The 15,723-nt window shown below is 42.6% G+C and overlaps 1 protein-coding gene across 3 annotated transcripts in view; it reads left to right on the top strand.

Annotated features, from left to right (window-relative positions):
• The window catches only part of AOAH (acyloxyacyl hydrolase), a 168,599-nt gene that overhangs the window by 122,570 nt on the left and 30,306 nt on the right, over positions 1-15,723 (top strand). For all 3 annotated transcript variants that reach the window (XM_045495320.1, XM_045495321.1, XM_045495319.1), the window contains exons 15-16: positions 11,890-11,926; positions 12,664-12,738. In XM_045495320.1, coding sequence (XP_045351276.1) covers positions 11,890-11,926; positions 12,664-12,738 — 112 coding nt within the window. The remainder of the gene's footprint in view (positions 1-11,889; positions 11,927-12,663; positions 12,739-15,723) is intronic.

The raw sequence follows: 15,723 nt of genomic DNA, 5'->3' as shown, positions 1-15,723 counted from the left end.
AGTGGGGATAATAACAGGACATACTTGAACTTCACAGGGCTATTTAAGGTTGAATGGGAAAAATGCAGTGCTTTCTAAATGTCCATCATCATTGCAAACTCCACCTACCACCTGTCCTATTATTTCCTCAGCATTTAAAAAAATCAGTCACTTTTTCAATGTACATTGTTTCTTAAAAAAAAAAAAAAAGTAGATTTGAAAACACAAAAATACATTTAAAAGATGAACGCCCATGATGGGAAAGCCTGTTGCTCACCGAGTGTAAGGACAGAACAAGGGGACATCTGGGGTTGGGTCTACAGGCCCCTTGCGACAGCAGCGGGCAGGGTCATGGGTGAGGGGCAGCTGGCTGGACCAGGAGAATCTCACAGAAAAAGAGGGCTCTTCCTCTGGGAGGAAAAGGCTGAGCAAGGGATAAGAACGGGAAATGATTGGAGCCTGGTGGACAGCAGGTCTGAGAGTGACTGAGGGGAGCTGGGGCCAGGAACAGAGGAGAAATGGGCAGGACTTCAAGGCAGCCCATTGGTGCATCCTGGGCAGTGGGCTAGGGGTCCCCTTGCAAGGCTGGAAGAAAGTAGGACAAAGGCAGGATTGGGGTGGAGGGAAGTGAGAGCTACAGTGTGGGGCAGTAAGGATGGGTGGGGCAAAGGACGGAAGCTGTGGGGTAGTAGAGTCTGGAAAACAAGCTTTGACTGGTTGAGCTGGGAGCCCTAGAATATTCTAGAAGGTGGAGGAGCAGATGAAGGTTTTCAAAGATGATCACCTCTCAGAGGCTAGACCTATAAATGTGGATGCCAATCAATATCCATCTGAGAGTCCAGTGAGGCAAACATGGACCCCCAAACTACCTCTCATAGCCATGCTGCATGTTCCACATTTGGAGACCTTGGCATTGGGCCTCAAAGCCTCATGCTCAGTAAAGAGTCAATGAATGCTAGCTTTTATTTCAGCCCTCACTGTCCTTGCCTGATCTCACTGCTCCCATTCACACGTCCAGCAGAGCCAAACTCCTGCCACCTTACACAAGTCCTCTGTTGCTGCCTCTGGTCACCCTTTATTTGGCTTGAAGCTGCTTCAAGTGGAACTTTCCAGTGCAATAGTGAGCATGAGCCCCAAGGGAACCATATTTGTACTCTAGCACTGAACTCAGCCTCTGCTGCACGTAGTAGGGAAAAGTCAAGCCAACACACTTTTTTTCTTCTAAACTCGAATAACTCTCAGGAGTTACATTTAGCCTTTGAAGAGAAGAAAAGCATACACAGTAATCCTTTGCCAACCTGAATACCTCCACAGTGGGCAAAAGCCACGATTGGCAAGATTATACTTCATTTTTAAAATAAAAGGTAGAAGAAAAACAAATGTTAAAGGAGTATTCAACATGTGTTTTTAAGCAAATAAAAATTCACAAGTCATCCACTTCTAAAATAAACAAGACTCATATGCTTTAAAAGACACACAGATCCCAGCCCCTGAGCCCCCATGGCCACAGCACACAGCCTACAGAGGTGGGCACTCTGACCTACCCATTCCTGGGCCACGCGTAGCATCTCCACAGTTTCCCAAGGAGACTTTACTAGCCTGGAATGTCTTTTGTCACTGGTAGCCTTCCTCACTTTGATTCTGCAGGTTTAGCAAAACCTTAGTGTAAACCCCTATTTGGGGTCGTTTTGTTTTCAGAAAGTCAAAAGTGCTTACAGGAATTCTGTTTTCCAGGCCTGATCTCCCACACAGTGTGAGGCCACCCCTCTCTGTGCACGCATGTGCTCCCCCACACGCCAGAAGTGGGAGCAGGGGACCAGCTGGAAGTATATAGATAAGAAACTTGGAGAATTTTTAAAAAATTTTTTTAACGTTTTTATTTATTTTTGAGAGACAGAGAGACAGAGAACGAGCAGGGGAGGAACAGAGAGAGAGAGGGAAACACAGAATCTGAAGCAGGCTCCAGGCTCTGAGCTGTCAGCACAGAGCCCCCACGCGGGGCTCAAACCCACGAACCGTGAGATCATGACCTGAGCCGAAGTCAGTTGCTTAACCGATTGAGCCACCCAGGCTCCCCGAAACTTGGAGAATTTTAACATGCTGCCACAGAGCATGTGTCACAGCCTTACCTACCTGACCCCACCTCAATCCTTTTGCTGCAAACCGGATTTGAGCTTGAACTCCACTGCCCCTCCCCCACTCCAAGAACTTGCTGGTTCCCTTCTTTCAGCTTGCATTAAACCATCTAGAGAATGGGAGAGAATCTGGCAGACCAGAGAAACTAGGGTAAAGGGGCAAAATTCAGGGCAGCGTATGAAATTTATATTCAGGCCATCTACATGGTAAGGTGCTGGGAAGGCTAAGCGGGAGGTGGCGGGAAGCAGAGGGGTGAGGAGCAGAAGCAGAGGGAGGGGAGAGGGAGGAAGAAGAGAGCAGGGTACTACGTGTCCATGACGGCTATGAGCTCAGCTCCGTGCTCCCTCCTGATGGCCGCTCAACTGTTTCTTCTACAAATCACTGCTCTGAGATGAACCCCACAAGATTACCGGCAAAGCAAATCACCTCATTCGTGCACCGCAGCACAGTACAACTCATTCCTGTTGCTCTCCAGTGAAAAGTGAGGGGAGAGGCGAACCCTAAACTCATCTCTATGCTGATATTAAGTCTGCTGGTGTTTTTGAGCACCAGCTGCTGTAATAGGCACAAAGGATAAAAAAGACTAACCATTAATGGATGCATGACCACATTCAGGTCCTGACCTCTCACTGGCTGACTCCACAGCCTCCGTGAGTCCCTCCCTGTTCTGAGCCTCAGTTTCCCTCTGTGTAAAATAAAGGGCTTTAACCAGATAATCTCAACTTCCATCCAAGCTCCATGACTCTGAAATTCTAAATCAGACTGTTTTAGACCAGCAATCTTCAGGGTCACTCCATGGTTAAGAGTTTTGTTTTTAATCTGATTTGTTGCTCATATTTAAAACTCGAGAGCTCTTGCATAAAAATCCCATTTTTATCTATCTCTGAAAATCAGCAGTTCTGGCAACACAGCCACACCCCTGCCTGGCAACGATTGCTTGGAGCTGAGTAGTGGCCTGCCCTTCAGGTGGACTATGGGCTTAGCTACCTGGCCCTTGTGGCCATTTGAGGCTTCGGACCCCCTCCCAAGTCTTAAGTGGCCAGGGACTGTGCAAGTAAAAGTAGGACTTCAATGTACAACAAGTCAAAAGTGGGAAGAGCTCCTACAAGGTGACCAGGCCCGGAGTGAGAAGCAGAAGGAGAGAAGATGCTTCTGGGGGATGTTCTAATAAGAGTGAACATGAAAGAACCATCCATCCTGCTGTTAGACTTGCAGAGATTTGCCAGAAAGCAGCTTGCTTCCTCAACAAGCAAGAGAACTGTCGAAGGAGCTTGCCTTGGACACAGAAACACCACCATTCAGGCCTTGCTCCAAGCCAGAAAGAATACATCGATGTCTTTTCAGGCCCTGGCCAGCTAATCGTGTGTTCTACCTGGGGAATACCATCTAGGAGGGACCAGTGGTCAGGGCATGATTCCCCAGGAGCATCCATTAGCAGGATGGGTGGATTTAGCTGGAGAGGTTTTGAGGTTGCTATTGTTATTACTACTTTTATAGATTTTAGCTGATATTAAGTACTGCAGGCTTAGTTCAGACTGCTTTAACAACAACAACAACAAACACAGACTATCTTATAAATGACAGAAACTTATATCTCACAGTTTTAGAGTCTGGAAGTTCAAGATCAGAGTGCTAGCAGGGGGAGTTCTGGGTGAGAGCCCCCTCCCGGGTTGCAAACTGCTGACTTCTCCTTGTATCCTCTTGTGACATGGCAGAAAGAAAGCACCCTAGCTTTCTGCCTCTTCTTAAAGGGCACAGATTTGATTCATGAGAACTCCATCCTTTGGACCTAATTACTTCTCAAAGATCCCACCTCCAAATACCATCATGATGGGAATTAGGTTCCAACGTATGAGTTTTGGAGGGACACAAATATTTAGTTCATAAAATGTACCTTCTCTCACCCAGACACTATGCTAAGTACTTTGCATACTTTATCCCCATTTAATCCACAAAGCAACCCTATTTTACAGGTGAGGAAACTGGGGCTTAGATAAGTTTAATAACTCACCCAAAGTCCATTAGCTCATCAGTGGTAGAGTGTAAACCCGTGTCTGTCTTGTACAAGCCGTGTCAGAGAGTGTCTATGCCTGCTCCCAACCATGCCATGCTGTCCCTCTTTCAGATTCTGGCTTCTAAAGCCACTATCTTCACTGTCACACTGTCAAGATGACCCATACCTGCCCAGAGGCAGCTGAACATCAGAATTAGATACCTTGACCCAGCACTCTGTTAGCCTTCCCTCTTTATCAAAAGTGATCCTCTCAGAAAGGGAGAGGCAAGAAAAAAAGTAAAAGAAGGATGAAGAAACAAACTAGAAACGAGTATTAATCCAGGTAGAGCTGAATTCAGTTACACATACAAGAACGTATTACTTTTATTATCACTTCCCCCCACCATGGTCTCTATTCTCTATCAAAACAGATTCTGTGGCTTTAACTAGCTGTCTGAGCACTTGCTATTGTATTCTTGACAAAAATACACAACCTGAATTTAATTAGGAGGAAACATAAGACAAACCCAAATTGAAGGGCATTCTATAAAATAATTGGTCAGTACCCTTCCAAAGTGTCAAGGTCATAAAACTTTGAAGAATTAGCCCAGGTTAAAGGAGACTGGGCTGACATAAAACTAAATACAATATGTGATCCTGAGTTGGACTGACCCAGAAAGTGTTGGGTCTGAGTTGGACTGACCCATGAGTGGACAATCAGTGAAATTTAAATAGGTCTATAGATTTGACAACAGTATTGAATTTCCTGATCTTGATAACTGTACCATGACTGTGAAAGATGTTCACTTTCAGGGAGTTTGGATAAAAGATATGTGCAAATGCTTTGTTCTATTTTTGCAACTTTTGTAAACTATTTCAACCTTCGAAAATTATGTTAAGTTCTTGGAAATGATTTTAAAATGGAAATTTTAAAACAATTTTTTAAAAGCCACAGAGCACAGGAGAGAAGCAAAGAAATTATCTTGCCAAGCAGAAGTAGGCCTTCAGTAAGTATTTAGTAAACCCAACCACTGGGTCAAGTTTTTAATCTCAACCCAGAATGTTGGGAGGCAACGAGAGAAATTATTTATAACAAAACAACTGGGATGTTTCTGTTTGGGAGCCATGATCCAGTGTGCTCACAGCAAAAAAAAAAAAAAAAAAAGCAGCCAGGTTTTAATGCCAGTTTTTGAGTTGCTTGATCTAAAAGGTAAATGCAGATATGCTCAATGCCTGCAAGGTATCAAAACTTCCTATTTATCCTAAGGACCAAATTTATCTCCAAGATACACTGTTTGATTTTAATAGAAACTTTTGAGTTAAAAACATTTCAATTTGATACATTTTGTATAGAGGGGCACATTTCCCTCCTTATATTAGGAGGATTTATTCCCATTTTTAATATTTTCAAGGCTTTCAATCTCAAAGAATCATTAAACAGTGGAGACATTCTGATCCAAGTGGAACTATTTCTTAGCACTTATCTACGCAGCCCTGCCTGGCTTCTCCTTGTTCCATGCAACTCATCTAGATAGAAGCAGGGCACCTGACAATGATTATAATGTGAAGAGAATGAGTTTTCATTTCTTCTGTTAGGTCAAGATTTCCATCCTGTACCTCTTGAATCTGCCCACCTACAGAAGGCAAATTCAGAAGCAAATATCTTCTACTTTTTTTGTGTAATTGTCAATGGCAAAGGTTGCTGAAGTCCTAGGGGGTCTCCTTTCAATAGATCCCCCCTTTTTTAAATGTTTAAACATTTATTTTGAGAGAGAGTGTGCACATGGGGGAGGGGCAGCAAGAAAGAGAGAGGGAGAGAGAGAATCCCAAGCAGGCTCTGTGCTGTCAGCACAGAGCCCAACATGGGGCTCAAAACCATGAACTGTGAGATCATGACCTGAAATCAAGAGTCAGACTAAGCCACCCAGGGGCCCCTCAGTAGATCTCATTTGTTTAGGTTTTGAGATAAAGGACATTGTGGGGAAAGCTCCCTGCTACTTGTGTTGATAGCTTAAATGAATTTGCCATGTTTTTTTTATCAGCTCCAAAGCATGCTGGGATGTGCCTTTTACCTTTGGTCTTCTCTTACTTCCCATCCTCTCATTTTCCACTTGATTTTGCCCCCAGTACTCCCTCTGTTTCTTCTCTGATATTGTAATAGGTGCTAGAAATAGAAAGATGGACAAGACAAAGCCCCTGCCTTCAAGGAGATCATAACTACACAGAAAAGAGAGACAAATAAGGAGACAATCAGTGTTCTTCTGAAATGACACTAAAATAGAGGTAGGCTGAGGTCTCTGGAGGTGAGAGATATTTACCTCTTCCTGGAGAAGGAGAGGAAAACTTCACAGAGAAGGTACGTTTGAGCAGACTTCCCTGCAGGAAAAAAAAAATAGGAATCCAAAAAGCAGAGGGAGATGGTGACTCAGTGCAAAGAGGCTCCAAGGGCAAAATATCTTTGAGAAAGAGGAAGAGAGAAGTTCAGCGTGGCTGAGGGATGCTTGTGAAGCTGTGTCAAGTTATGAGACTATGAGGGAGATCAGAGCCATTCTGGGAAGGCTATTATATTCTTTTAAAAAATATATGTTTTGGGGAATCATTTATCTAGCTTGTCACAGAAATTCAGAACCACACTTGTGAATTTGAAAGCATTTTCAGTAGTAGAAACACCAGCAGAAACTGTCACAACAATTATTAAGTGCCTACTATTTTGAGCTCAAGGTCAATGTATTAGTCTGAATGTTTCTACTTATTGCAAGCAACATTTTTAGAGAAAAGAAGGAATTTAAATTTCTTATGGCTGATTTTTTAACTGGATGTATATACATCATACTCTTCAAAATGCTTCCTCAATTACAAAAATACGAGCAAAATCTGCATTATTTAAAATCTAATGAAAGTTAAAAAACATTATTAGATTTACTTTATGTCTGTGTATGATAGCACATTTTCCATGAACATTTTATACTCTCTATAACACTTCTTAGGTTTCTGGTTCTGGGTACAATAGAGTAAGTATGCTCCACCCAGCCTGCCCCCCTGAAAGCTGCTCTAAAGCCTTGTCAGGAAGTATGGAGCAGGTGCTAGAAGACTCTGAAAAGTAAATAGTAGCAGGTCGATTGAAGAAGAAGACCAGAATGAGTACCACCAAACCAGCAGTGAGGTTAGCATTTTATTGTCTTCTGATATCTCCCGACCTAGTCTCAAGGCTCCCCAAAACCCAGACGTGGACAGAGGCACAGAGAAAAAAACCTTCAGTTCTCACTCAGGAAGTGGGAAAGGGGTCTCCTGGCAGTGACAGGGTCTCATAGAAGAATGAATAATATAATTCACATATTCTCATATAGGAACTAAAATGATCTAGTTCAATCATTACTAATGTGTATTGTTAAATTGACATCTGAAATGGATTACCGCTTACTAGCTGTAGGACCTTGAGCAAGTCTCTTTCTGCCCCTGGGCCTCATCTGGAAAGTGGGCTGCCTGATCACATGCTCTTGGAGGTCCCACCTGGCACTGATGCCCCAAGACTTCACACATGACCTTTAAGGAGCATCAAGAGGCAGAGTTATGAAGCTAATGATATTCTAGCTTGAGGGCCTCCCAAGCTTGGCAACCATATGAATTTGTAAAATTTTCCAACTTAAGATATCTAACCACAATTGGTTCAGACCCTTCTCTCTTCCCACTTTGGCTTCCCTTTATGTCAGGAATCATTTTTCTGTTTTGTGTCCTTTTCCTTAAAGAGGATTCCCCAAATTATATAAGCTTTAGAACTTGAAACCTGGATCTTCCCTTGTCCTATTCAGACAGTTATAACAAAATGGCCTTAAACTTGGGATTTCTTTCTGCATCATGTATAAAAAAGCATCAAATATTTTATCAGAAATTAATTAACAAGTTATTGTCTTCGAACATCAAGAAAGGAAACACCTAGTTTTCTTTCAGTGCACAGCTTAACACTTCTTCAGGGCTTCTCTGAATCCTCACACTTTATGTTCATTATTTGCCTCAGAACTATAAACTTCATAAAAATAGGGACTGTATCTGTTCTACTTACTGATGTGTCCCCAGCATCTATTGCAATGCCCGGCACACAGGAAGTAGTCCATAAGTGTTATAAAATTAATGCATTAATTTCTGAAGACCTGTTATATTTAAATATACTTCATCTTTTCCCATGAAGAATTTGAGACAGAGCACTTCTGTTCTGGGCCAGGCACAGAAAGTTACAAGCTCATTTAGAAGACCATGAAAAGCATCTTACCAGTTGATCTGAATGCCCAGAATATGAAGGAATTGATGCTATATAGGGTCAACACTGATCCAGCAGTGGAAATGTACACTGAAATTTATTTATGGGAGAACAACCAATGCTGAGATTATGTGAAACCCTTCTTCTCTCCTTGCAGTGCACAATTCCTCATTTAAAATGCAATGAATGAGGGGTTCCTGGGTGGTTCAGTCAGTGAAGCTTCTGACTCTTGATTTCAGCTCAATTCAGCTCAATGTGAGTCATGATCTCACAATTTGTGCAGGGCCTGCTTGGGATTCTCTCTCTCTCTCTCTCTCTCTCTCTCTCTTCCTCCCTCCTCTGCCCCTCCTCCCCTCTCTCTCTCTCTCTCTCTCAAAATAAATAAATGTTAGGAAAAAAGGCACTAAATGAGCCGGAATTCAGACTTTGATGGCCAAAAAAGACTCCCTTCTTCCTTTAATTGGGGAAAGAATTCCTTTAATTCTCCATTGGACCACTTCAATGAATAAATAAAATGTCCCTATTTCATAGTCACACATTTTCCATTTCTCTGAACTATAATTGTAGAGACCAGACTATGGATCTCTTAAGGGTAGTTATAGTTCTTCAAATGTCCCCCTTGTTTTGCCACATCCCACAGGCTAGGGGCTGTCTTTCTTTCCTGCTCACATCTTCCAGTTCCAAATGCTTCAGTATTTTCTACAACAGCAGCCGTAAAATCAGCAGCTGAGAAGAAGTCTATATACAAGAGGAAGAAGACAAGAGGGCTTGGGAGGGAGAGAGACAGCAAATGTTGATGGGACTTAAAAAGGGTAGCAGGACAACAGGAAAAGGGAATTAAGAAGAGAGAGTGATGTGGAAATTACCTAATTACATAATTTCATAAAACTGAGATTCCCAAAAGGAAATATAAATCATGGAAGGCACAACAGCTCTGGAGCACAGAAAATTCTGTGCTCATATTATAAATATTCAGCAGGGAAAAAAAAAAAAACCCTTAACATTTGAGTAAAGAAGAGTAGGCATGTTATCTCCCCTTGAGTGGAAGTTTGTGATTGTTGTTTTGAAATTCGCCACACCCAGTTGCAATTGGCCTGCCATCCTTGTCCTGAGCAGCAAAGGGATGTGGGTGGTGTGGGCACTGGGAGGGTGCGGCCCATGTTGCAAGCCATGACAGGTTTTCATTTTCATTTCCCTCCAGCTCTGTGGGTGCTCAGCACCTCAAATTCCCAGCTGCAGTCTGGATAATGAGGAAAATTATTGGCCTGACCTGGTCCTTTAATTTTTTTTCCCACTGATGGCTTGAGCTTTCATTAGTTTTCATTTCTCATTAAAAGAAAAATCAAAGAGTGAGAATTAAACACGTCTTGATTGTTACCCTATTGAAAATGGCAAGTTGAGAGTCATGGGGCTGGAACTGAATGAAAGGCCAGCCAATGAGATGAGTGAGACACCATGGGATATGTCAGCAGGCAATGGCTGCCCTCCTTCTCTTTCCTCTTGAGAACGATGGGAACCCTCTAACACCCAGAAAGTCTTTGAGTCTGTACATTTAGGACTCAGTGTTGTAAAATCTGGCACATTCTCATTGGGTTTGGATGGGCATTAAAACTTTCACCAGCACTCAGTTATGTGTTTACCCCCTTTAAATGCTGCTCCTCAGACATAGAGTCTGCATTCAACCCATTTGTCAACTCCCTACTGTATGTCAGGCACATGGTAGGTGTTCAGCAAACCAATGGAGAGGGTGAATGGATGCATGCATGCCGAGATGAATTGACTGCTCTTAATTTCTATGTTTGTGTTCATATCAAATGTACCCTGCCTCTCTAACATAAAGGGAATAAAAAAACAGTATGACAGTTCCTCAAAAAAAAAAAAAAATTAACCATAGCATTGCCATATGGTCCAGCAATTTAAATTAGGTATATACCTAAAAGAATTGAAAGCAGGGACCTGAACAGATACTTGCACACCAATGTTCATAGCAGCATCATTCACAATAGTCAAAAGGTAGAAACAAACCAAGTGCCTATCAACGGATGAATGTATAGATCCATACAATGGAAACTTATTCAGCCTTTAAAAAAGTGGATATACTAACACATGTTACAAATGAACTATGAAAACATTATGGTAAATGAAATAAGCCAGGCACAAAAAGACAAATATATTATGATTCCACCTATATGAGGGACCTAGTTATTCCTTAATGAGTATAAGTCTTCAATTTGGGATGCTGGAAAAGTTCTGGAGATGGATATTGCTGATGGTTGCATAATAATGTGAATGTACTTAAAGCCACTTGGATGCTCAAAAAAGTTAAAATGGTGAAGTTTATGGGTTGTATATTTAACACACACAAAAAAAAGGGAAATAAAGCAACATCCATTTAATGTGCTGACATTCCCGAGTCAACCAAGGGAACATCAGCACTGCCCATATAGCTTGATTCTACTGCACTTGAAGAAGAGGCAGTCACTTTGTGGTCACACTGATTCAGGGAAACACGGGCCATCATGGCCTTCATGGCTGTGCACTCCCCTTTTCTCTTTGCAGATCTCTAAGAACACTCACTGACTCTGTCATAAGATGCACCTGTACCCAGGCTTCTAAGGCTGGAAATTATAGGAGAATCTTCCTCGTCCCTTGTCACCCAGCTGATGATTACTCGTTACTGCCGGCCAGCCTCCAAGGGACAAACTAGCAATAAACCTATATGGGTTCACTCTTTCTAGACTCCCAGCCTAAAGGAGCAGTGCCAGAGCTCAGCATTACAGACAGAAGGGACTGGGTTTAAGCAGCTCTCCATATTATTAGTTGGGTGGCTTTAGGCAAGTCACTTAAGTAAGCCTCACTTTTCTCATCTATAAAATGGGAATACTACTATACCTACCTCACACAGTTGTGCCAAGGTGTAAATGAACTAATAATATAAGTACCTAACAGTGTGTCCACAATAAAATGAGTATCCAATAAATACAATTTTCACATAAGAGATACATTACAGGTGGTAGCAAGGAGAGGGGGAGGGTGGTCATTCATCACAGGAGTTTAAATATACCAGCTGTACAATCTGAACCTTGAACAGACCAGCCAGCCAGGAGGAGCCTCAGGAGTGAGCAGGGATCCCAGCAGGTGATTAACTGGGGCTTTCTAAGGAGATGGCTAGTTCTCAAAGAATCCTTTTTTACTTCTTCTCATCCCTCACCTAATGATCTTTGGAGTAGTTTCTCTTTGGTGATAGATGTATATCATGTTCTCACATCTACTAGAAAGCTTACTCATTCATGCTTAGGAAATATCTTGAGACTTGGAAATCCAAAGAATTTAGGATCATGTTAATATAATGCCACATAAACAGAAAACTCTTTAAGGAGAATGAAGCTTTCCCATCTGTGTGATGGTGCAGACAATGTCTGGTTGCACAGTGATGCTTCTTCCATGATTTCAGTCAATCAGACTATCATCCCAATCGTGTTGAATTGAGCTCACTACCTTTAATTATTGTCTTTTAATTATTCAGGTGCATCTTCCCAAAACCTGGAAAGATTTATAGAAAGGTAAGTGAAAGTGGGATATAAGAAGTTGTTTTTAGATTGGGTTTCTGATTTAAAAACAAAGAATGAAAACCCTCTGTGGCTACCCTGTAATCACTTGTACTGAGTACCAGTACCTTACTAGCCACTCCCAAACATTGGGACATTATCACTTCTTGGACCCGTGGGCATAGGAAGTGATTAATTTGCATATGTTCTTTAAGAAGAATCATAAAAAACGCATACAAAGGGGATCAGATTTAGGTCTGGCCAAAGTTGCTGAACAAAAGACCGAAAAAATGTATTTCATTTTCTTGCTTTATGTGCTCATTTTGAGCTTAAAATTCAGAAGCAAGGCCCTGGGTTCCCAGAGAGAAAGCTTGAGAAAACCTTGAATTTGAAGTTCAGTACACAGATGTTGGGATGTCCTACAAATCTGGACAGAAGTAACCAAGTAACACTTGATGAAAAACGCTGGGAAAGGTCCTAAAAAGATGGCATCACATGTGCCTACTGGAGACTTCAATCCACTCTTCTCAATTCTGTTTACTTCTGTGGTCTTTCCCTAATGGGGAAGTAGGTTACAGATTATACACAAGAAGAGGGAAAGAGAATGGTGGCACTGGAATGAAAGAAAAATAGCAAAATGTTATCCAAAAGGGGGGGCACGCAAAGATCCTTTCACAGATCCAGGCTGTGACATCAGTTCCAAAGCATGGCTTCTGAGTGTTTGCCATTCATATCCCATCTATGTTTCTCAGTTTGTCCAGGGACCCACTGTTGGATCATCCAGCCATCATTATATACGCCATGATTGGAAACGATGTCTGCAATGGGTGAGTTATGGAGAAAAAAAGTTTTAAATTCTTGGACTCTGGATTCCTTGTCCTCCACTGCACTCCACTGCGTCCCAGTACCTGCTGTTGAGTTGAATTTCTCTGTCTTAGCAAGTCCCAGACATATGTGAAATCAACGGAACCAACCTGTAAAGCTGAAAGGCCCTTTTAAAAAGATCTGATCCATTAATTCTCTGTTCCAATTCACAACAAATGGGTATGTCATGCTACAAGTTCTCAATTGTAGCACAAGATAGATGCTGCTACTAGCCAAGAATCCAAACTGAATATAACGGCCTTTTAAGTAAAATAAGGCTGAATTTCTGCTACCCCATAAGAATAGCTTCCTCACTTATATTCTGATATAGGTACTCATGGCAGAGACAGCATAGGCTTAGAGCATTTGCAAAAGGACTGTGTATCATTTATGGCCAATTTTATGTATGCCCATGGCCCACAGTAAGAAAGCAGTTTTGCTAAACTGCTAATATCAGTAGTGATTTCAAAGTGTTGAATGCCTTAGTTCCCCCACACCATTTTGGAAGGTTTTTCAAAAATTGTGTGTACCCCTAAGAATATGCTGCACATGTGAATGCCATCTGTCCTGTGATTGTGGCCAAAAAGAAAAAAAAAAGGTGAGATCAGATCTAGAACAACTCCCCAGTAGCCACCCACCCACCCACCATTTTAGAAAACAGAAAACTAGAGCCAAGAGACATTATGTGACTTGCTTGATTAATTGATTAATGGCAGAGCTGGCCTCCAAGCCAAGTGGTACTAGAAATAGGTCATTCTACTCACTGCCCACCCTTTGCTTTCACTCACCAAGCTTTCTAAGTCTGTGTTAAAGACCCAGTTCAATATTATGAAAATGTGTTTGCCCTCACCAATAACTCCACAAGTTGTGAGAGCCCTGGAACTCTCACAGTGAAGGAGCTGTAAACTTAATTAGTGAAGTGAGTTCAGGCCAAGAGATACCATGCTGTCCTGCAAAGATACTGAGTGCCAGACCCTGCTTTGGCACACCTTGGGCTGGTTTACCACCCTCCCCAGAACCCCAAGACTCCCAAAGCAACACACTGGGGACCAAAGTCCCAACCTCTGTGATGAGCCACATGGAACTCTCTGGTAAATAGCAAACACCCACAAAGCTTTCCATGAGCCAAGAGCTGCACCACTCTATATTATCTCATCCCCACAGCAGCCTTAAGACAAAAGTATGATTGTCCCCAATTTACAGATGAGGAAACAGTTTCAGCAAGGTGAAGGAACTCACTAATACTGAATGAGTAGCAAGTTTGAGATGCAGACCAGGTTCTCTGACTCAGTTCTGTGCTCTTTCCACAATCCACACTTGCCTTATTTGCTTTCTTTGAGACAGTCGCTTTTTGAAAAGTACGTATTAACGACCTATGATGTGCCAAATGCTGTGCCAGGCTCTGGGGCATTATGGCAAACAGGCCACGGTGCCTGACCACAAGGAGCTTCTAGAAGGAGAAGCACTGAGCTTCAGGAACCCCAGTCCCATCACCAAACAGACTGAACCCATGCCAGATCAGCCAGTGCCCTGCTAGCCTCTGGATCATATTCCCCTGGGGGGGATAGAGAGCAAACCAGTGATACTGAGTAAAGAACACCTGCGGAAAGCGGCTTTGACTCCAAGAGTCCTAACCTCTGAAACTGCACTTTTGCAACAGAACCTGCTTACTCAGAGGCCCTTCCAGCCCAGTCCTGCTTTTCCTTTTCCAAAGAGCCAAAGGGCAAGGCAGACATCAGCCAGAGACCTGTGCCAGCCGCTCCCCCCGCCAGGGATCTGGGCAGAGAAGCAGCAAGCATTTGGGTGAAAGAACAGTGTTGGCAGTGTGGGATGTCCCTGTGGTGCCCACTTTGCAATGTCCTGTGGTGGGGTTAGAAAAATAAAGGCAGATGGCAGCTATACCTCCCCATCTGCCAGAACGTCAAGGTGGAGTAGACAACCCAAAATGAGCAAAGCAATTTCATAAAAAGCTCAAGCTAGCAATGAGTTGCATAATAAGTCCGTCCTGGAACAAGTTTGGGGATATTTGCTTGACTTTTCTCTTTTCTTTTTTTCTTTTTTTTTTTTTTTTTTTTTTTTACATGAGGATGCTAGCTAGCATGTACTGAAATAATGTAGCTATCCGCTTCTTTCTCAATTCACTCAACCTATGCAGTTACTCAATGAATACTTGCTAAATGAATGAAGGCCAGGATTGGAAGACAGCTTTTAGTATCTGGAATTTAAGAAGAAAGGTAACATAGACACATCCAGCTTTCTCATTGTGATTGTAGTCAATTTGGCCAAAGCTAACCCAGCTTCCCCTGGCCTTTCCTGTCACTGCCCTTAAAAGCTATGGAAGGTCAATGATACAGAAGGAGAAAAATTCCTGGAAATAGGGAAGATTTGAGTGAGCTACAGCAGCAGAACCTTGCAGGGGCAGCATGGGAAATGGGAATGTCCTTAAGGGCCTCAAATCATAAACCCCTCCTCCGCCCCCACCCCAACATGACATCCCTGACAAGAACATTGCAATTGTCAGCAATGTGATAGAATTATGAAAACATCCAGTACTATCCACATCGATTGACATGGTTCCATTTTTCTTTATAGTGGACCGAGAAATAATTAATTGTACGTTTTTCACCTAATGGAAAGAGCCAGGGCCCCCCTGTGACAGGTTGTCTGCCTTCCCTGCCCCCAAGCATTATTTTTTTGTCTGCAATGTCAGTGTTTCTGATGTCACCTAGCGCAGATGATCAGCACTGCATTAAGAAGAAACCAGTCAATGTGCTGATAGGTACCAACGTGCTCCCCAAGGAGAGGGAAACAATCCATTCTATCTAGACAAATGGTAGGAAAACCGGCAGGGAAAGAAATGCTCAGAGCATTTCTATCTCCCAGCCTCCTCAGTTGAGGCATGGGTGGCCATGGGAAGGCTAAGGAGGTTCCCAAGCAGCCAGCATGCT

Source organism: Leopardus geoffroyi, chromosome A2, assembly GCF_018350155.1.
Source record: "Leopardus geoffroyi isolate Oge1 chromosome A2, O.geoffroyi_Oge1_pat1.0, whole genome shotgun sequence".
Classification (NCBI taxonomy): domain Eukaryota; kingdom Metazoa; phylum Chordata; class Mammalia; order Carnivora; family Felidae; genus Leopardus; species Leopardus geoffroyi.
Note: the sequence above shows the minus strand (reverse complement) of the source record. Positions and strands in the feature narration are given on the sequence as shown.